At 37.4% G+C, this 23,935-nt stretch overlaps 1 protein-coding gene across 1 annotated transcript in view; it reads right to left on the reverse strand.

Annotated features, from left to right (window-relative positions):
- Positions 1-16,768, reverse strand: part of LOC104910851 (histone-lysine N-methyltransferase NSD2-like) — a 30,674-nt gene extending 13,906 nt beyond the window's left edge. Inside the window, exons 1-2 of the mRNA XM_010710444.3 lie at positions 16,122-16,768; positions 1,023-1,188 (exon numbers count right to left, since the gene is read on the reverse strand). Coding sequence (XP_010708746.2) covers positions 1,023-1,188; positions 16,122-16,718 — 763 coding nt within the window. The 5' untranslated portion in view covers positions 16,719-16,768. The remainder of the gene's footprint in view (positions 1-1,022; positions 1,189-16,121) is intronic.
- Between the last annotated feature and the right edge of the window lie 7,167 nt (positions 16,769-23,935).

Here is a 23,935-nt window from a genome sequence, read left to right on the forward strand (position 1 = left end):
TGCTTATTGCCTTCTATTTAGCCCCTGTGAGACCTCTGAAATACTCTACCAAGTTTTGGGTTCCCCAGAACAGTGAAGACAGGGGCCAACAAGAAGCTAGAGTACATGATGTATAGTAAGATGTTCAGAGAGCTTTCACTTCTTAAGCCTCAAAAAAACCCAACGACCAAACAAAAGAAAACGAACCACATCAAACTCACTGACATTTGGAGAGATCTTACTGCTGTCTTCAACACTTTAGGGGGAAGGATATGCAGAAGAATGAGACAGACTCTGGATTAATGTGGTACTAATATAAAAGGTGGTACAGTCTCCATCTCTGGAGACATCAACATTGTGCTGAAGTAGGCACTATGCACCCTGGTCTAGCTTAGAGACTGTACAACTCCCATGGATCCTTTCTAACCTTTACTACTTCATCATTCTACAACCAGCACAGATAAGCCTTTACAGTTTCAGGTATAACAACTGAGTAAGACACTACAAATGAGATGATGAATAAATGGATAGAGATTCCTACATAAGAACTTCACTCAGTGGTGCCTGCGTACAGAATCAACTAATGTTGCCTGCAGATAACCATTGATCCCAGGAATCAAAGAAAACTAAGATGAATTAGAGACTGCTTTTAGTAAAGCATAATCATTGGGATTATTTAACCCCCATGAGTTTTCAGTAAAATATTCAGCCCATATCCAAACATCTCCACAAAAACAATGGAAAGCATGTATCATCAGGTAACTTCTTAACAGGACTTCAACCAGTTTCACAGATCAAAACTTTGATCTCTTTTGGATAATGTTCAAGTTAAAAAAAACACAAAAAACAAAACACCAATACAGTAGAAAAACTTAGACTGCTGTATGCTCAAAAATAGTGCTTGCATGAATTTAACATCCCTCTTGACAGTGATGAACTGTTCAGTTACTGATACAAACGAACAGATAAAATGAACAGAACTTTCCCAAAATAATGTTCACATTCTGAAAGAAATCCGGATGTTTGTAGCATTAGGGACATACCTTTTAGTTTAGTGTAGGAATGAAGAATAGGATCAGCAGAAACCATACATGGCCACCAAGGAAAACCCGATACTTTTGACCACACTAGATCTCCTATATTATACTTCAACAAATGGACTTTGTCATCTTTGATGGTACTTTGTGTTGAATCTCTCTTAGCAGGAGCCTTAAAAAAGAAAAAAAAAAAAAAGGGAAAAATATTATCACAATTTCTCCTTCCAAATACTCTAGAATTACCAAACATCACACAAAAATAAACAACAAACTAACGTTTGTATTCTGTTTAAACATTCAAGTAAAATGTAAAATCATAGTGATAATGAAAAAAAGTAAGAAGTAGCATACTAAAATTTATAGCATTTGCTATCAAACAATAATTATATTTCATACATAACAAAAACTAAGTCACGTTTTTTCTTCTTTCACAGCAAAAAAATCCCAGTTCCATTTGTTCTTCTTTTTAGTTTGAAATATTAGCATGTAAACTGTGGCCTGCCTTTATCGTTCTGAGTAACTGCTGAGAGACCATCAGGAAGGCTTGCTTTAATGTCAAACACATTCACTGAGCACCAACAAGATGCATAAGAGTCAATCTCAGTTTTTATTGAACATTATCAATCAAGTTTAGTGCTATATAAGCAAAAAATCTGTTCTGGATTAGAATCTAGAATAGATTGAAATGCCTATATGTCTATACAGAAACAGCATGTATAACCAGCCAAGAAAAAAAAGAACCAAAATTTTGCATTTTTTAGCTCTCTTTCTACATTGTAAGGAAAGCATGACACAAACCCAACACCCTCATATCCTTTTTCAATGTCTTCTTTTTCTGTTCCAGTGTTAGTAGCAGCAGTTTGTGAGTGTCCAGTTCATGCTCTAAAGGTAGTCCAGTTGCTGGAAAACTATCATAAATCTCTTTTCATTTGAGTGGATAGATTTAAATAGCACAAGGGAGTTTTATGTTTCCCACTGACAGGTACATATTTTTTATTATTTATAACGAAATGCACCAGTGCAGACATTTATTCAGAAAATAAAACTATGTCACATTCTATGAAGTTACTGACATTCTTTTTATCTTCATTTGTCCTATTTGATGTAAATAACAAATGCCCTTATTTAGGTAAACTTTAACACTGGATGTGAGAAAGCACAGAATTTATCTCAATGCAGGTGTCTGTAAAAATAATTACTTATTTTGCTTTTCTGTTATTCTGTGTTTATGTGTAATGCATTATATTATTCATCTTCTCTAGTATCAGCTCAACAAACAGAAGGCAGAACAGAGCTTCAGGCTTTCAGTGGATTTAATGTTAGAGGTGGAACAAAATTCTGTTTTAATTAATATAAGTGGCAAGAGGAAAGAGGAAATACTGTTAAGAACCTGAAAATCTACAATGTGGAAATGTATAGTATTTGAAACATCATGTTGAATCAAAAAGACAAGATTATCTTATAAATAGACTTTTAAACCCAGAGAACACCATTAAGACTAACATTATTTTCCAAAACCAAATAACAAATCTTTGACATGCTGCAATAGGATCGAGGATTTTTAATACTCAAACACAGAAGTACATCTTGCTAGAAAACAAACTTAAAGCTCACTGAACTGAGAAACTCCTTTCCTCAAAGCTTTTAAAGCTTCTCCTGGTAAACACACATGATACTATGTCATCTGATTGTTAGGAGCAGTTACTCATCCAGTGATTCAGCTTTTCTGATGAATTTAGACTTGGTTCATGTGCCTGCAGCAAGAGCTGTGTTCCCATGTCTCAAGGTTTTTGGCTCTCTAAGGAATCTGCAAGACTGTCAGAAAACCCCTGCTGCTGAGCTTGCCTCAAGTCCAGCACTCTCAAAAGACCTAAAAGATTCCAAGCAGATGTGAAAAACCAAACGCTCCTTCTAGCAGTTAAACATGACATAAAAAGTTAAGCATAAAAGCCATGAATTAAGAAACACATATGCTAAGAACAGATCCAGAAAAATGTTAATCTTAAGATACAAAAACCAACTGCAACATTTAAACAAAATAGATGGGATGAGAATATTTTCAGAAAAATCTAACTAATTGAAAATGCAAAAGTTATTCCGGATTCTCAATCTCATTTTTAATTTACGAGCCCCAGTATTTTTCAGAAAGTGCAACTAAGCTGAAAAGATTTACGACTACAATCTGAGAGGGATCTGGCTGGAATAATGAAAAGGCTCAAGCAGTGCTTCTTAATGCTGCGTAATCTAAAAGGGATGGCACTACAGGGGTGAATATTGCATTTCAACACATCTACAGGCGTGTCATGAATTTTAACTTCTTTGATGGATCATGATTAAAAAAACTGGGAGAACGACAGCCCTCTGATAAAAACTGCAAGGCTGATCTATGTAATACTTTCTGTATTTATGCTTTCTTTTATTGACAAAATGTACATACTTCAAAGGATGGCAAAATGCAGCACAGAATTCTACAAGCATAATTTTTTTGAGGAGGTCTTTTATGAGGTTATTTAAAAATCTATAAACTGCACTGTCGTGAGCTCATTCTTATCCATCTTCCTTTCCATCATCCTGATTTCATTTGATTTCCTTTCTTGCAGTTACTCTGATCCATTTCATAGGTATTTCAACTATAAATGGTGAAGTGAAATGCCTGGCACACACTTCTGAAACAAGCAGCTGTCTGACACTAACAGTCTCCTAAATATTTCCTCTGTAAAGCATTTTTGCACACTGCCAGCATAGCATTAGAAATCTTAAGTATTAAAGTTACCTAAAAATCATCAAGAAATGATAGACACTAGCAGGCAGTCGCATACATAGATTTTACTACAGCTTCCAGGTTGTTTTGTTTGTTTTTAGATTACTGCTGAGATGGGATGGAGAGAGCATCTCTACACAAATCTGTGTTGTTGTATGAATAGGGCTAGAGTTTTTTCAGGACACACTTGTATTCACTGTACAGAAATAAGCAATGTGGCTTGCAGCATTTTTTCTCTGGAGGAAAACAGTAATTGCTGTTAGGACAATTTTTTTAAGCAATAATCGAGTATCCCTAACAATATGCAGTTAATAACACAGGCAATTACTGGGCACCTATAGAATATGGGGAGGCAGGGCTGGAAGCATTCCTGTGGTGGTCTGTGATGAGTAATTCATACTGTTTCAACAGTAGATCAGTTCTTCCTGTGATGATAAACAGGCAAAATAAGATGAAAAATTCCTTGTTTAAGAACACAACTGTAAAGCAAAGGAAGCTCAAATGAGTTAAACTACTTTAAAATACTTTTCCCTCAATTCTTGCCTGAAGTGGAAAAGATACAGGCTTCCTTAAAATAGTTCAAATTTCTAATGAGATAACCTACCCACAAATGTAAACAAATGGAAGTCTGTAGGACTTTCCATGCTGCAGAGGAGCACAGATCACCCTGAGCTTACTGTAATAGCTAAAGTAAGTCAGGTCTGCTGTTTTGCCCTGTCCTATTACCTTGTCCTGTCCTTTTGACAGAAGCAAACACGTTTAGTTTCAGAATCTCTCCTACTTCTCCCATGTCAATTATAAGCAAGCTCTGCAGCCTCTGAGACAGATACCTTTGCAATCACTTCCCCCCAAACTTTAAGCCAACTTCACCCAACAGGAAGGCAGAAACAGTTCAGGAGTTTCTATCTACTTCTACCAATAATTTCAGTGGCTTTTTTTCCTTTTTCAAACACTGAATTGCAGAGAAGTTACATAGGTAGGATGGCTGAAGCCCGGGTGAGCAGGTGATGACTGAGGATCACACAGGGCAGTCCCAGTGCTGAACACACAGGCCATATGACAGGCTCCACATTCCTTAGTATCGCAGCCATTGGTTTCAACAGAAATCTCTGGCTTTCTGGATTTGAACCCTAACGAAAGCCTTGCTCTGAAAGGCAGCTAGACAGATTTCAAGTTTATTTTGTCTGGGGGACTGTGGAGTGTGGAACAGAATAATTTAATTACCATAACTGAGTTTTTCTGCAAGAAATTATGCCTTGAAGAATACCAGCATTCTTAAAAATTCATCCAAGACAGCAACTGCAAAAGGCTGAGATATACCAAAGAAGAAAAGAATATTTAACATATCTTTCCTCTTCTTTTAACATTTCCAAGATTTGTCTGCCATTTCCCTCAGCACTTTCATAAGTGATGAGTGACAGGCAGATTGACAGGAATTCCTGACAATTCTGTTAGCATTCTACCAGACCAAAGAAGTGAAATGTGATGGCTTGGTCATAGAAAACATTTGCATTTAGTTAACTCTGTCTACCATCCATCAAAAGAATTCATCCAATTTTCACTTAATTCTGGTCTGACTACGAATACAAGGAGACAAGAACATATTGTGTGTGATGGGTAATTTCAAAGTTTAAAATTATTTTAAAGCAACTACAAAGCATGATGCATTTAAGAACAATGCTGTTACTGTACTGAATGCAGAGCTTCACATTTGTTTGTAGACTTTGTTATGAAAGCACTATGATCAGTTTTAAGCTGGCAAAGGACTCTTCTAAAAAACTCCTACAAGGCTTACCAGGTGACATCAGATTGAGCTAAGTTATCTGTTCTGAAATTATCAGTGGTAAAGAATAAAGATACTAATATAATAGTAGATATTAATAAAACAAAGAACACTGCCCAGAAGTGGTGGAGAATGTGTCACCAGGAAAGAGAACACTTAAGACAGATGAAGACAGTACACATTTTATTCTGTAACATAACTGGAAAGCACATACTGAACAACTTGAAGGCATCTTCCCTCCTGTTTTCACTTTCAATTCAATTTGTGTGAAAGCAATATCAGTTTGTAATCCTGCACCAAGAACTTCTCCTAGGCCACACTATACATACAAACTGCTGGTGGTCCATTTGAACTCTGGAATAAAAATCTGCTAGCATTACAAAGGATCTAGAGCAAAATAATCAAGGTTCCAAAACAGAATATATGCAATTGAAATGTACTTCAAATCAAAATTAGAACACAGAAACACAATCTAACTTTCTTCTTCAATATGAAATAGTGCTCATTGAGCAAGACCACGTATTTTTCCAGCCTGCTATCTATTATGAGTGTTAGTGGGTGAAATACAGCATATTTTTTAGCCTGGATTTGTGTAATAAAAATAAAAATGAGATGTTTTGTCTTCTCTTGCCTCTCTAGCAGGAAAGATAGTGAACTAAGGAGGTGGCTAAAGAACTCTATTCCTTTGAGAGGTTCAGGAGAGATGGGAACTTGCCTGAAGAAAAAGGGCATAACAAAGCAGAAAAGACTCACGTTTTGTCACCTAGATTGATCAGTGACTAGGTTCACTTTTAACAAACAGACAAAGACACTCCTTATAAAAAGACAAAGATTCCAAGCTTATCTTCCTTGAGAACTGACCATCCCAATTAGCTTCTTAGGAAAGCTCTTGCTTCCTGAAAAATTCAAGACTCTAATTTGACAAAGGACAAATCACTGTTCAGCCTTGAGGCAATAGAATGGAAGGATGCAGCTACTTTTCTAATGAGTTATGTTCTATCATTCAGGACACAGAATTGGCTTCTCACTCTCATTAAATGCAAAAAATCTCATTAAGTCACTTCAAAACCAAAAAATCAGAGCCTAAGCTTGATTAAAATCAGTGCAAATCCCTCAATATATACTATTGCTTCAAATGAAAAGGTTAACAACCCAAGACTCATTCTGAAGTGAGGCCAATATTTATTCGAAATGATTCTATTAAAAACAGTATCTTCATAGAAATAATCACCACAAAAAATGGTTTTTTTTGAAAAAGCCCAATTATTGCTAAAAAATGGGGAATGATGAGGAAACATGAAGAAAGAAGCAATGAACTGAAGTTTTGTGTTTCATCTTCAGCATAACAGAAAAGGACACTACAGAGTATCCAAAGACTGCAGTTCTCAAAAGACCATTGCACCCACGTCTGCAAACTGTGCCTTGCTCCAAACATCTGTAGTACTTCTGCAAAATATGCATCACGTTGTGTAGTGAGGTACAGACTGCAGGGGAAGTGGACACAAAAAGCTCATATCAAAACAAGATGAACAAACTATATTGGGGCTTCTCTTGTTAGCTTTTCAGATTTCTAACTGTTTTATACCAATACAGGTATTTTACTAAAACCATTCACAATCAGTTTTTTACAACAACCATCTCCAAGTTATCTTTTCTTCTGTTACTAAGCACCCAAAAAAAGGGGGTGTCAAGATCATGACGCTGTGAGGAATCACCTCTGAAGATACTAAATTTGATTCTTCCCAGCACAACTGCAGTTGTTTTTTTTTAATTCTATGTGACCATATGCTGAAGCTATCAAGTACGAAAACCAAGAAAAAAATAAATAAATCTCTGCTCTACTTGTAAATCCCCTAAAAACTTTGCTGGGATGGCTGAGGCTCTTCAAAAATCAAATACAAGTTCAATTACAGTAGCTCTCTTTCCTCCGTTTCTCTCCACAAACTCATCTAGAGCAGCTCATGACACCATGCAGGATCCTCCCTTCTGAGATGAAAGAAAGCAGAAGACAAAAAAAGTTTAGACGAGGATTCAGAATTTAGATTATGGATTTTAAAATAAAAGATCAAATTTGTATTTCAAATCAATGACATTTCAATTATTTTTTCTGGCTTTGCTTCCCTCATTATCGAGTTCCAAGCCGATGGCATGTTTTCTAGATGTTTTTACAGTTAAAAACAAATCTGTCTATCCAAGTCAGCAATCTTCCCTTACACAAACACTATATGAGCAAGCAGTTTAGAAATAATCTTCGCATGGCATTTCACTAACTAGGACACTATCTTTTTTTTTTTTCACAGTATAGAGTTGAAAAGAAACAGATTCAATCATTCACAGATAGACCCAGTAAGATCGAAGTTCTGGAATACTTCCCAACCCTCAATCCTTCTGCAAATGTGGAGAGCAGCTTCATTCAGCAGCTTTACTGAATTTCTACATTTACATTTAGATGACCTCTTAAATCACAAGCTACTGGCTTTCTGCTGAAAGGTTCCATTCCAAAAAATCAGTATTTAAATTAGATATGGCGTGATCAGAACAAATGAAACTTTCTTTTATAGCAAGTATTATAAAAAGATTTCTGCCTACACTCAACTTTTCCAGCATTTGCCAATCCTCAAAAGTTTTAACTATGGTATCTCAGTACATAAGACACTGTGGGTATGAGATGCTACAGAAGTCTGGAAAAGCACCGTGACAGAGCCATGAGGAAGTTTAGAACAGGAAAGAGTTTTTTCTGAAGAATTCTCCTTAAGGTTTCACACAGCATAATAGAAACAAAATTGAATCATGTCAGCACAAATGCACATTTCAGAACGATACATCCACATGTGTTCTGTTACCTTGCTTGCACAATGTTTTCACATGCGTTCCAGATTAGAATCTGTATGAGGGCCCCCATTCTTAGCACTCTTCTAACACCCTTATAGGGTTGAGTAAATAAGAGATTTCCCAAAGCACTTTGTTAAACAGATATGCTCTTGGTAGCTCACAAAGATCCAAGGTAGCACAGGTAGAAGTTCAAAATCCTAATGCTCTTCGTGGAAAAACCAAAGCCCAGGTAACACCACCAAACCCCAGACCTCCCAAACACTGTCTTCTGGTTGAGACAGATACTTTCTTGCCATAAGAACACTTCTGAAAGAAAGTTTAGGTTTAAGGAAAACAAATACTGATTTGGTGTAAAGGGTGTCCATGGCAGAGTCCAGATACTACTTAGATTTTGAGAGTAGGCCTTTAAATTGAACACTGCACATAAAAACAGGCAAGAGAGGTTTCCAGGTAAGTAATTTCCATTGTGTTGCTACATGCAGCTAGCAGGTTCTCCAGTTGTAAAGGTTAAACACAGGAGTATCAGTGGGTTAATCAGCCCAGTGACAAGTGGGAAAAAAAACAAACGTAACCTTGATTTGGCAATGATGAAACATATTTCAGAAACACTTCTTATTTTCAGCAATGAAGATGTGCTGAAAACACCAATCGGGGATACCCCAATCCCATATAAATAAGTTGGTCATTGCAGTAAAACATAGTAAAGCACAAATTCAAAGTGCTATCATTGCCATAAGTTTAAGATCCCAAATTATTTTAGTTTGTTGAAAGCATCCTGAACATACATTCAAATTTACAATTATTTATCCACTTCCTCCCTCTTTTAAAAACAGAAAAATGAAGCTTTTCTATCATTAAGTGCCTTGAGGCCACAGATTCATCATGTAAAGGTAGCTGGGCTTGCTTGGCAATGGTCTGCACAAGATCCAGTTTTGCCTCCTGTGCTAGATTTCTAAACCAGAGTAGTTTTATGAGCTCTTCATGTGAAAAAGGAATTTATTCCTTCTATTGACAAATTACATTTTTTAGTGGCTGTCCATTTTATGATGCTCAATAAAACAATTCCTTTAAGTGCTCTCACAAAAAGCAGTTACAGAAACGTTAGCCAAATTGGGTCTATTTACTCAAAATAAAATGATAACTAAACAGTGATAATAGGCAAACTGACAATTAGTGTCTGAGAACAAAGAACTCCTAAGATCCTGAAGTCCACGTGCCCTATCTGAAATCCACTCCAGAAGGAAACTCGTAAAGAAGGCTGAACCACTACTCCAAGACAGATCAAAATGTTTTGCTTTTGTTACTTTCTTTAACAGTTACTACAAAGCATCTTTCTTTCCTGACAAAAGGAGGCTTTAGGGGCCAGAAATGACATCTGGTACATACCACTAACATTTCCCAAAAATCTGTCTGTAAATCCATCCAAGTAGCATAGCACTGAACTAGAGATATAACTCTCAGCTAAATGCAAAAGTTAGACATGCATTATTTCGGTTAAGCAGAAAACTGAGTAAAGCAACAGAAAGGCTTCACCTATCTTGGACAGAAAAGCAATGAAAACAACCAAATTGCTTGTCATTTCAACTACTAACAGCCAGTGCAGTGTGAGGACAAGATGTTGAGATGACAGTGTTCATGTTGAGTGTTGAGTGACAGCATCACTACTGAGTGACAGTACTAGTGCAATGACTGAGAATAAGGCTAGACAAAGCAAACAAATGAAAAATGTCATTAACCTCAGTTGTGTTATGGCACACCATTCATTGCTGAGATGCAGTGGGAACTTAGTTGTTCCAGAAGAACTCTGCCTGCTCCACAAATGCCCAAAGAACAGAATGAATAAAAACAGATCCTGGAACACAATACCCAATGACAAATATAAAACAATGCAGCATTTGGTAACACTCTTTGAATCAGTTAGATTCTTTTCTAAATGGTCAGCTCTTCTGGGTTGTTCCAACCTCCACACAGCTGGTAGCTCAGCTGGTGGCTCAGAGATGCACAGATGTAATTGACAAGAAAATTTAAAGCTGAGCCCCACATCTTCAATGTTCACATTATCATGGAGCAGTCTCTTGGGCTGCTGGAGGGTGATTAAGGAAAAAGGGTTCAGCAAGTTCAGGATCCACAACTATTCTTGCAAGCAATGGGTAATTTCTGAAAACAACCCAATTCCTCCCTTAAAACGCACCTCTTTGGTTCACATTTCACTGAAAAACTGCAATATGACAGCATTGCTTCACAGCTAGCCTCTGCACTATTACTCCAGGCTTAGAAGCAGTACATTCTCATTGCTCAGGGTCACTATCACAGGGTTCTGAGCAGGAAGAAAGCTCTCAGGATCAAAACCATCTTGTTCAAGCTGGCTCTGTAAAGATTACTAAAACACAAGTGTGGGTGTTTTCATTATCCTACGTCAGACCCAGGGGGTGAGGTGTGGGTGGGGTGCAGAGGGAAAAACATATGTACCTGATCTGGAGTTTAAGAATCACAAGTTTATTAGAATACCTCTAGACATGTGGAAGACTTGGCTCAAGGACTTTTAGGTACTTCTGTGACAAGTGGCTCAGAAGCAGTCAAGAAACAACAAAATGCCATTATATTTTTTAATGTTAAGATATATATTATATAAAACACTATTTATAATATGGATAACAATATAGAGACATATCATGCCACTGTATACATCCACAAGACAACTGTATCTTAAATGTCTTATACTGCTCTGGCTGATATTTCTCCAAAAAGAAGACAGTGGGGATCAAAGCATCAAGAGACACAGCAAAAAGAACCAGCCCTTCACATCATACACATCTTGCTCCATTACACAATGTCATGTATGTAACAAGTTTGCACTGACTCAAAAAGAAACAGAGTTTTACTGCATGAATTCAGTCATGTACAGCTACTAAGTACAAAATCATCACTGTGAGCTCTAGAAACCTGAGTTAGAAATTGCCAGGGGCTGAGTGCATTGCTCCATGCCTCTTTTGCACCCTCTGCTGACCCTTGCCCTCCAAGCTCAGATGCTGAATCAGATGGTTCTTCAACTGACTTGTCACAGCTATTTTTAATTATCATTTTAGTCATCACATCAAGAGACTACTTCATATTTGATTTGGATTCTTCCATTCACGTGTTTATGAATAGATGTGAATGTAAAAACATTTTTTCCACCTGAGACACAAAAAATGTATTGAGACAACAGCTTGCTGCAGAAAGCACACTTAATTTGACCACTTCTGTACACAACAACGAGAAGCCTGGTACAGAGGAAAGCCTTGAACAAATACTTCAGCTTTCTGCAATTGATTTTGCATTCACTCTGAGACAGCCCATAGCTTCTAATCTCCTCTGAAACAAGCTTCTGCTGCTACATAACATACAAGTAGTTCTTTAAAATACTATTCCTATGAGACATTAAGAATGAGCGATTAGAAATTCCTAAGTAACAATTACTGCTGCACATTGTGAGCTGCTGAGAACAAACAAATTTTCAAGGTGTAGCTAAACATAATCCTTTACTGAGGGCTAAAGAGTAACAGCACTATGGAACCTTTCCAAAAAGCATAAGAATTCATTTCTTTTGCTCCTGAAGGGATCACCCGGAAGAGATTTTAAGGTAACTCCTATCCACTGGGATTCTAGTGACAGCAGCCAAGAATCCTGCCTTATCATTTGCCTGACGACAGGCTCTGAAAACTCAACAACAGCCTATTAAAAAAAAAAAGTCAGAGTCCAACTGCAGACACCAATTCATGTGGCTGTTTAGCTGCACATTTTACAGCATGTTGACCACGATTTCCTAATGACTGACGATGAAAACCAATTAAGTCCTCTTCCTGGAAAAGGTCTATTTATTTGACATTTTTTATTCCTGTACTTAAAACAAAACAGGTCATCTCAGGATCTGGCTATTTTCTCCACTCCTAAAAGCTATAAACAGGATAATAAACAGGATAATCAATTATTTGATGAGATCAGCTCTCCAGTCTTACAGAGGGAACTTGTTGGTTTCTGCCCAGCACTACTAATTAGATGCAAGCTGTGGCCAGAGCAAAGCAACACCTGCTGTGGTGCCCATCTTCCAGCATGAAGCACAGAAGCGTAAAAAACAGCAGATAATCCTGAGGCTGCTTCTGTTCTACCCTTGCTTGGTTTCTAAATCGTTACCATTCACTGGCAAAAGCACTATTACATGATGTAGTCATTGGATATAACGAAGTTGGCCAGTACAGTTTTTCCTCTGTGAACAGAGCAACACAAACAGCAACACAAACACAAGATACAGACTAGTGGCATTTCTCCAGCAACTTGCAGCTGCCCCCAGGTAGCTGCTGCAAAATCATTATAGACTGTGCTGAGTAGAAAGAGCAATGAACTGCCAAGTTTCTGGTACAATGCTACATGAGGTCAGCAAGAAAACAGGATAGGAAGCTTTGTGAAAGGTACAGCTTTTAGATCACATCCATCGTGCACAGCTGGAATCTCTAAGCTAGCAAGTATAACAGCGTGGACCTTCCAGGTTTGTTATGGACACAGTGTTGCTGCTTTTCTGAGCTACTGCACCCATGGTAGGTAGTTATGCCAGGAAGCTATGCCAAATGGCAAGCTGCCACTTCCAGGCCCAAACTGGCTTGTGTAGAGCAGGCTCAAATGTGCCAGTATAGTACACTGAACTCTTACTAGGGCTGCAGAGCACTGCAGGCCAACACAGGGATCACCAGTATAACACCTGGAAATATATGTACCTTCTCTATTTCCTGTACAAAAATTCTTAATTATTTAGGGATTAATCTTGATTACTTTGTGTTACAGCATCAAGTAAATCTCTGCCATCCTCCTCCAACAAGGAGGAAAATCATTTCACCTCTAACAAAAGCAGTGAGTGAGAAAAATCTAGGAAGTCCCCATCCATAACTGCTAGCACTGCGAGAATGCAGCCATGACAAGATCTAGAACAGAAGCATTCTGCCACTTAACACGAGCAGCACTACAAAGTGGTTAACTATCAGACTCCGTGGGTTTGCATTGACTCAAACATCCAACATGTAACACTTCACACGTAATACCTTCAGTCAAACGTGTTCTTAGCCCAGTGTCAACGTAGTTCTCAGAGTAGAAGCTGCTAATTTCTAAACCCACCATTAAATCCATCAGTAAAATAGGCCTGGATTTTAAAAAGAACTCCTTAGATGGAGAGATAAAGGAGTAGAGGGAAAGTGGTGAGATGCAGGAGGGCAGGGAAGGAAAGGAAGAGCCGTGATTTGTCTTACTTCCCCTCCTTCAAACTGGGAAAGTGAAAGCACTACAGCTGTCCCTCAGAGGCCTGGGAAAAGCTGTGATATCAGCAGAAATCTAATTCACATCAGAGCTGAGTAGATCACATTTATTCCTGACTGAAAACAGATTTGCAGATAGATTTTTAAACAACTTTCCTTTATGTTAACGAAAAATGTCCAAACAAGGCAGCCCAACAACAGAGCAGTGGAACATTTGTTAAATGATATGCCTCTCACCTCAGCAAGATAGTAATCTGGTATGTCCATCAAACAGAGATATAATTACCTTACATAAAAGGCAGTATTTGAACCATGGCCATTTTTGCTGAATAAAAGAATGAGAGCTGGACAAGAAGAAATCGAGGGAGAAAAGCAGTCCAGAAGCAAAACCAGATAAACAGGTTCTATATTAACTTGTAACCTACAATAAACAGGTACCTAAAAACAAAATTTATCAGCTTTTACTCCACGAACATTTTTCCAACTTCTGCTTTGCGACCACAACCAAGAACATAAATGCACAGTACAACACACTAATTAAGCCTCAGGATAATGGCAATGAAACAACACTTATAGCAGGAGCTTGGAACTTAAGTACACTGATAATGAAGATATTACAGATGTTGTCACAGAGAATACATTTTTATCACTAGTCCACATGTGGACAAACATGCTCCCTAGTAAGGTTTTTCTTCCTTTAGTTTAAACCTGTAGGGTTGCAAGCTGTCCTTGAAAAAGAAAGAAGAGCCCCGGACTTCTTACAATTAAGGTGTTTTATCATAAAACACCATCCAGTGATCTTCAAATCTGTTTGCCCTTTGTGCTTTAAAGTGCAAGAAAAAGAGCCAGAGGCTTGAGCTGCTATTCCAAGTGCTCTGAAAAGAACAGGGCTGTAACACTGTGAAGGCTGTGATCACGCAGTAGGTTGCCCTGCTCTGGCAGTTTGGTAGCCCACTGCTTCAGCACTGCTCTCCAGCCATCATCCCTGGTGTTCTGGGAAATGTATTTACACTGTTTGCCCCGACAATTTCTCATCACAGAACAACTCAGAGAACACAGATCAATCTTTTAATCTTAAACAAGCTGTTCATCACAAAACATTACAGGCCAGCCTTAATTGACAACCAGTATGAAAGGATGATCAGGCTGAACTACTGAGATGGGCAAACTAAATATTGCTTTCGATTTAATAAACAAATGGTGTAAGAATAGAGTTGTTAATGCCAGTTTTTATATCAATTTAAGTTCACTCATTAACAGTGAGCAGAAAGAAGAATTAAAACTTTTGACTGTACCCCTAATTTTTTTCCTCTGAGAAGTGATTTGGAAAAATATAAGCCAGTTAGTATTAAAACACTCCCTGTAATAAAATGAAAGAAAATAAACTCCTTAATAAAAACTCTGAAAATACTGTTACTGATCATTCAAAGAATAATACATTGAAACCATAATATATTTTGGATACTTTGAAGAGTGCTTATACAGATCTGTAAGCTCATTTAAGTGGTTTTAATGCAAACAAAGGTAAATAAAATGTGTAATCCAGCAGCAGTGTACATGGATCTTCTCTGCATGTGAATAAAGACTAAGAGTCAACATTTATTAATAAACTTTCAGATGGCAGAAAAAATAGCTTTAACATTCATTTTGCATTTATAGTGTGTAAAAGCCTGATCACCTGCCAAAGCACCGATTGCCATTTACCATTGCCATTAGACAGCACTATTGTGAATTACTCCCTAGGAAACTTAATATACACAAAAATATCCCTGCAATGCAGGTTTGTACTATGAGATGAAATGAGTGTAAGCTACCTTCCTTTAAATGAAGACAATTAATTAAAACTGAAGAAGGAAAGAGTCTAACAGCATTCTTACTTTCAACTTGGTAAATTGGATTAAAAAAAAAAAGTGAAGCTTCTATTCCGCCCATGTTTAAAAAAATTCAAGAACAGACTAGCTGAATCACAGATATTAATAACATCATAGAAGTACCTAGCATTTTCAGCTAGTACAAATCACAAGGTAACAGCAAGCAAAGCTAGCTAGGTCACAAGTAAGCTTAAAAAATACAACTGAACTGCCAAATCCAGTTAAAGGCTATGTGTGAATTTCAAGGCCTCCCAGGCTCCCATCCTGTCTATGGCTGCATCTCTGGATGAAGCTTCTCTTTCATACATCCCATACTACTACATGCCCTGATTTTTAATAGAGACTATTTTTTAACTTATTTGGAATTGATTTAGAAAGCCCTCCAAATCTAGACAAAAAAATTGGGACCAGAACTACAGCGCATTGATGCTTAGTAGGGACACTGAGAATACCACAGAAAGTGAACTGTTCAGGTGAAGCACCTATGGAAACACTTAAAATAATGATTAACACATGAACAAATGAAGTTCATAATAACAAACAAATGTAACAGAAGAAAACGTTTTTTAAAAGTACCTTATTTTCAGGGGAGCTTGAAGTCTTTGACACCAACGCTGCTTCAACAAGACCCTGCTCAAGTAAGGAGTCATATTTTATGCTTCTTTTTCTGTTTCTCCTCTCCTTGTTTGTTGGTTTTTGTTCATTTTCCTCTGACTGTGACACATCTGCACCATTGTCTCCACAAATGGAAGATTCAAACAGAGGTTTTCCATTCATGTAGGTTTTAGTGATTTTCAGCTTGATTTCTGGAGAACCATTCTTGATAGGAGTAGTGTTTGGTGGTGTTCCAACTCCTTTTATTTCCTGGGGTTCAAAGCGTAGCTTGGCATCCTGGGCCCCGGATTCACCATTGAACACACGAGAAGTCAGATCTTTCAACTTATCAGCTGGGATGAATGGAAGAGCATCGTGGCCATTATATTTTTGCATGACACCTTCCTGCAGAGTGGCAGAAAGTTGTGCTTTGCCCAGGTAGACAGAACACTCACGATTCACTTCACAATTCTGAGTTTTCCCATTGGTATTTCCAAGGATCTCTGGTACTTGCTTCATTTTTAAGTAGTTAATTTTTCGAGTTAAAAGTTGAGAACTTCTTTTGATGCTAAAGTCCATCCAGCCCAGATGTTTCCAGTCTTACACTGCTATATGAAGACAAAAAAAAAAAATTCCAGAGAATATTTTTAGCAATACAGAAATGAGAAAAGCTGCTAAGTATTTAAATAGAGATGTCTCCAACAGCGTAACATTAAGAATGCATCTATTCAAGTTTTACTAATAAAAAGTGTTGCTTAGAAACTTCATTATCAAAATACTTTAATATGTGTTAATATGCTTTATGTAAAATGCCAAGAAAAATAAATTACCAGTATTATTAAAACAAAAACATAGAGCAAAGTCACAGCTTTCATTTTAATAATCTTTTATTGATCTACAGCAGGGTTCTACCCATACTAATTACTCAGAAGTACCACATTGTTTAAATCAAGATTTAGACACAAGTAAGTATTATTTATAACAACGTTATCAGTTCAGATCTAAGAGGTTGCGCCAGGGCAAAACCCCACAGGGCTGCATTACCGTAGTACCACACCATGGACAGCAGCACGACAAACTTCTCCACCTCATTCTAAGGCAGGGCCCTCAATTTTCTGTGGAAGCATCCTGAGGAAACCACCCACACAGCTCAGTCTTTCACTATAGCTCACGGATTTCTGACTATGAGAACGAATAAAAGGCCATCGTTTTGTTTCATAAACATCAGCCCAGTACGAACCAGCTCATCCTACAAGCCCATGGATACACTGTGCAAAATATAATTTCTCAAGGTAACTGCTGTTATTGTAATTAAAAAGCTGGAACTCCATTATCTAACAATGTTTTTTTTCATACAGACATTTGAAAAAAAGAAAAAAAAACAAAAAAACCCCCAAAAAACTAACAAGCCAAATCTACAAATCTACTCTATCATCAGCCTTAGGCAGGTTTTCCAAGTGTTCTAAAATCTAGCCCTGCCCATTTCACCTTTATACCATCTTAGCAAACATAGATATCTGGCAGAAATATTCCTTTGTGCAGGCATTACCTCCTAGATCAGGCTCGTTTTTCACTTATAAAATTCATATGTACATTCTCCACATTAGCAAGTCCAGCATACATGATATACAGAAAAACACTGCCATAAATATTATAAAATCTCAGGACAATAATCATCATATCTATGCTTAAGGTAACCCATTTCATGTATGATAAAGTCCAAGAAGCCTGAAAATCTGGCATTAACAAAGTAAGGAAGAGCAAGTGCACCTGAACCCAAGGGAGAAAAGGTTTTTTTAGTCAGGTGAAGTGTGAATTAACAGTAAAATCTCTGATAGTATGAGTAGAAACTAGTCAAAGGTATTAACTGTTTTCAGAGAAGAATCAGAAGTAAATGGAAAACCTAAACTTCACCAGAGCAAAACAAATAACTCACTAAATCAAAACAGAACTCATGCAATTTTGCAAGATCTTCTCCAAAAACATGGAAAACATGGATGATTTTTAAAAAGATTCTCAATCCAATTAATAATATGACATTTCAAACTGTAATTTTAGCAGATTTAACTGAAATCACATTTAAGTAACCACTGATGACAAATGCAATAAATCTTAGCAGAAAGACCAGCCCATTGCAGAATGTGTGAGGCTTCCAGTTACACAGATGACAGCAAAATATCTTTAAAATAAAAGAACACAAAACAACACAACAACAACAACAACAACAACAAAAAATCCCTAAAACACTGAATTTTTAGAAAATCCCCCAGATTCTTGATAGAGTAAACCAGAAAGCAAACTAGAGATTTGATCTTGGCTTCTACATTCAATCTATCTAAAAAAATAAGCCTACACAGCCTGAGCAGCTGTGAACCTGGTGCTCCCTTTTTTGTGGCTGTGGACGCCCCCCAGTGGCTCTCCGGATGGGCCAGAGCACCAAATGCCACAGCGTGCTGCTTCCTTGCCCAACAGGAATGCTGCAGACCACAGCTTCTCATAACATGACCAGCACCAAAAACGTCTTGTGCAACTACTCCAAATCCATGAACTAAGCAGTAACTAAGTAAGTAAATAAATAAGTGGCTCCATTAACTGGCTTACCAGGCTCTGGATTTCTGAATCAAGATGTCTGCATTTTGTAACGCCGTTGTTTTCCATCTGTAATTCTACCAGTATTCTTTTTATTCCTGCTTAATAATAACTCTTATTTTTACTACTTATTTCCTTAAACTAGAAAGCCATCAAGCTTGAGGCAGACCAGGAAAACAAAAAAAGCAAGAACTAATAATAATACGGTCTGATTTGATTAGTGCCCTCAGTATAACAAACTGGATGAGCTGCAGAAGTGACAGTTGCAGAGTAAAGGTTTGGTTAATGACTCCCAGTAACATGGAACACTTTGAAAAGCTGAATGCACTGAAAAGGACTCCTCAAATTGCAGGAGCCTAAAGAGAGAAGAATTCCAGGTGCATGACTGGTAAAAGGAAGGTCTTTGCAGCCAGGTCTACAGTAAATGCGAAGATGAATGCAAAGACCACAATCTGAGTCAGAAAGACCATCACAACTGGCAGCACGCAGACTTTAGAACACGAGAAATAGTCTGTGATTGTACAAAGAACAACTGAGTCAAACGAAAAGAGGTGTAGAGGTAGAATAATGGTAAAACACAAAGCTATGGGTACCTAAAGTCAAGTAGCCCCATGATGGAGATGAGACTTGTAGAAAGCAACTTGCAGGGCAGTCATCATTTCTAGGACAACCCAATGGAAGAGAGGGAAACGGTCAATTCTCTTGACACATCTCTCAGTCCTTATCTTGAAATAGAAATTATGCTGTGGAATTCTGTTAAAATGATGAAACCAGGAAATCTGCACTCACAGGAATAACAGAGGGCCTTGGGAAAGAATGGCAAATTTGAAGCTAGTAAGATTTTGCACAATTTTTGTGGTCTTAATTTTATGGTAGCATGATACCATAAACAAAAAGGACTGAGCATTTTGTGAAAAGAGGACAGTAGAGCAGAGATGAAGAAAAGGAAGAAAAATAAAGTTACAGGCGGTACTGTGAGCTTAGAATTAAAGCAAGGAGAGCTAGAATTCAGGACATGAAAGAATGGAGTAATATAAATCACAGAAAAGATCTGGCTGATCAGAGTTGTAAGAGTAAGATCCTGAAGCAGCTCAGCATATGAATAGGTTTTGTGGTTAAAATAACTTCATTCTTAGACAGACATATCGCACAGAAACAAAAGCAATCCCTTATCTTTTTCTAGATGACACTGTATAGAAAAGGAAGCTCGGGGGAGGGGAGGGAAAGGCAGGACAATAGCACCATACAGTAATAGCTGCTAATGAGCTTAAGCTAGTAGCGTCCCATATTGACTGTCTGGTGACCCAACAAGTACCATTTTCTCTAATGAAGAGGAAAAAACATGAGAGCCAAGAAGTCTGCTGAATAAACACGGTATTTTGGCCTGTGAACAAATAGTTTTCAGTAAGCAAAAGGGAATATGACTTACCAGAAAAAGGTCTCTAGATATTTTAACGGAACAATGATATGTCCTGGTAGTGGCTTTGTATGTACTTTCATAGTAAAACACAGGTTTTATGTAAGGCAAATTATTTTGCAACAATTGAAGTGGTTTTATTAATTACTTAAAGGTCTGTCATCTGACAGGAGTCATGAGCCAAACAGTTTGCCTGCACGTCACGTTCTTTCTTTACTGTCCAGGCCACCATCAATTATGTGATATTTATTATTCACTTCTTCCACAGCTGCTTCAATTTCAGAGATGTTTTTCTTGTGTGTCAGAAATAATGGCGCAGTCCATTCTTTCCAATTTGGTCAAAGGGAGTGAACAGAGTAAACAATCAACAACAAACATCACATGAAATACCATTTCTGTTTTATCTAAACGTTTTCTTAAAGTCATTTCTCAGGTACACAAATTTACAGTAAGAGAACATGCACAAAAGCTACATTTATTATCTACAAATCAGGTTTCAGCTGATATTAAAAAGCTAATAGATGGCTACTGGTTGTTTTTTTTCCTGTAACTTTTAAGTCCTCTCCATTCTCTCACCAATTTTAAGGTCAAAGGCCTTAAAATTCCTGTTTTCAGGTCAGAATTAGACATAATACTAGAAGATGAGCAGTTATAACACATTCAGCTGAAAACCTGGAGCATGCTTATTCCTACTACCTGTATAAGAGAACAAACCAGAATATCAAATAGGAATAAAATCATATGACATACTCTGTCATGCATTACACTGTGACCATTCTTCACTGCATTAAAATAATGAAAGGTTACTAAAGGACTACTAAACACAATTTACTTTTAGAAAAAAAAAACAACATACAACTGAAAATTGCATTGTGGATTTGCCAATATTTGTTATAAACCAGCTCTATCCAGCAAATTCCCAAAGATTACTAGAGTTGCTAGTAGATAACTGAAAATCATTATACCAAAACTTTCTAACAATATAGCAGTCTTAGAAATGTCTAGAAGACCAAGAAAAGGAAAAACTTCAGTACAGAGAGACCACTTTAATTTTAAAAGCACCTGAAGATCTTCATTAATGTTACAACGATTCCAGTTAACCTGTCAGCTGGCAAAGCTGACCAACAAGGTATTTTTAAAGCAGTGCATGAACATTTCTTCATGCTTGCAGGACAGAACAATGATTATATAGAGACTTAGTATGCATTTACACAAGACTAAGATTATTTTGAAAACTGTGTGAAAAGTTTAGAGTAATCAGAGTACTAAGAGTTGCACTTGCTTGCCACCATCTTTTTTTTTTAATTAGCATCAGTATTTTTTTATTTGTTCTTTTTCCCAGTGAATAAAATTTCAGAACTTAATTGTAACAATCTGTTTTCATTGACTGAACCAAGTATTTACAAGCCTTCTCCTGAAGGCAACAGGCAACACCAGCTTGTACAAAATACTTGCTTGTACAGTTAGGAACTGTACAATGGCAAGTAAACAATTTCTTCACTCTAAATGTTACTTGCTATTGCTAAAGCAAGCTTACAAAACTGATTAACTTAACATTGTGTTCCTCTTCAGAAAAACTTTTTGTAACCAACCCTTGCTGCTGAGGATAAGCCTAGAAGATTCTACAAAGGGGCTCTTCCCCATTAGAAGGGATTTTCTTCAAGATCACAAGAAAGATTATTTTTTTGACTTCTGAAAAAACTGAGTTTTATTAATTTTTTCCTCCCGAGGGTGGGTGGTGAAAAAAGAGGGATAGATGTGAGCAAATTCCTGTAAAGTGTGGTATTTTTGACTGAAGAGAGATTATAGATCTCTTCTTCATTTGCAGGACCACAAATCAAGTAGAAAAGAATTGCTGCTTCTCTGACGATAAGCTGAGAGGAACATCAGTGCCTAAAATAGTAGAAACGACAAGGTTTACCAGCAGGATGATAGAATAGGTAGCCCTCAACAGATGCTCAGCAAGTGGCACAAAAAATCCATTATGTTTTCAAATGTGTACTTGAGCCATTACTCTCTTCTGGGGGGTTCTAAATGGCTCAGCTTAAAAGAAGGCTGCTCCCTGGCAAAACAGCACTCAGCAATACACCACAGTCAGAATACGTGCAGTCTAGGTACTTGCTCACCAATGAAATGTCTCTCTCTTAAGAGGGCCAGAATTGTGTTTCTGACTTCTATTTTGGACTGGGAACGAAGAGCAAATGCAATCTCAGATAACAGAGCACTTATTTTCAAAGCTTCTTCTTCATTTATGCTGTTGTGTTCTTTTTTCACCTGTTCTAAGCCTACCTTGATTTCCCACTCCTTCCTTAATCCCTACTGCTTCTTCTTTTCAGCATCCTACCTCTGCTCCTTGCACCATGAGCTTCAGGACCTGGATCCTCTGGTTCTACATAATATTCAATGCTGCAGATTAATGCACTCTAATCTGTTTCCTCTTCACTGTAGCCAATGATTTTGCCCTTTCTCCCATGAAGTGACAGTAGCACAAGTCTGAAGCCTTGCTGTGAGCACCATGAAAATTTTCGATCATGCATATTCTGAGGAGGGATGACCAAATCTGAGATGACATCACAAAACAAGTTATCAATGTAAGTAATTAATTAAATTGTAGTATTACCAAAACCTTATCTGCTACAGCTCCACAGAAACAAACAATGTTGCCCAGACCAGATTGCGACTAGTTTTAATAAAGAAGATACATCCATTTTGTATGGACCTTTTAGAACTTAATCTATCACTACATTAAAAACTGTTTATCCAAGCAGGTGGATTCAGATGCCAGAAGCACACTCAGTGCACTGCAATCATTCTAAAAAGCACTGCTGTGCCACTAGTGATACATGAGGCCTTGTCAACAGCATGAAAGCCTAGCTATGCAAATTGTATAATCCTTAGCACAGAGCAGTATTTGCCTGTGTCTTCTGTTTGAACAAATAGAGACACAGTGAACTGATAACATGGACAGGTAACTCTCATAAAAATATACAGAACTTCTTCCAACCAGCATATTAAATTTCATGTTCCATAAGGAAAAAAAAAAAAAAGACAGGTAATACTGACTTGACTGCACTGTTTACTGATAGACTTGCAACTATCACCAAATCTGATCAATTTAACTATGTATGTAACGTATTCCTGGTCACACAGTGCTAGTGCTGGTATATTTCACAGGTACAGTGTACTGTAACTATATTACATACATCCAGTTCTGTTACATATACTATCAACGCATTATTTCAAAGTAAGCTAGCACACACATCTGGCAGACGTATGCCAGGAGTACTCAAATCAAGCCCAAGCTCACAGGAGTCTTGGGACATTAGACACTTATCAAACAAATCCAAATACTTCCTAGTAAAGTGGCTCTTCTATTGGATACCATTTGAAGTATGAAGTACCACTCTGTGCTTTAATGTACTTTGGCCAAAATGCATTATCAGCATTCCCACAGCTCTTCATTCCTTATTTTTTTCCACTTAATCCACATCAAGAATGTCTCCAGAGCAGAGATTAGTGTGACTGTTACAGGTAAGGGGCACACAATTTGTAGCAATTTTTAGGTTTCCACAGATGTATTATGGGTTACCCATTCAACATGGAGACACGAAGATAAAACACTTTCCTGTCCAACCAGCCAGTTCCTTTAGCCTTCTTATTCTCTTCCCAAACCCAAGACCCTGTAAACCTTGAGGTGTTTACAATGGGTATTTTTTGCCATTTTTGCTTTCCTTTCATTTAGTACAGTATTAGTTCTTGCACATTAGTTCACTGCCTTATTAAGCTTTTT

The sequence above is a fragment of the Meleagris gallopavo genome, chromosome 4 (assembly GCF_000146605.3).
Source record: "Meleagris gallopavo isolate NT-WF06-2002-E0010 breed Aviagen turkey brand Nicholas breeding stock chromosome 4, Turkey_5.1, whole genome shotgun sequence".
Classification (NCBI taxonomy): Eukaryota; Metazoa; Chordata; class Aves; order Galliformes; family Phasianidae; genus Meleagris; species Meleagris gallopavo.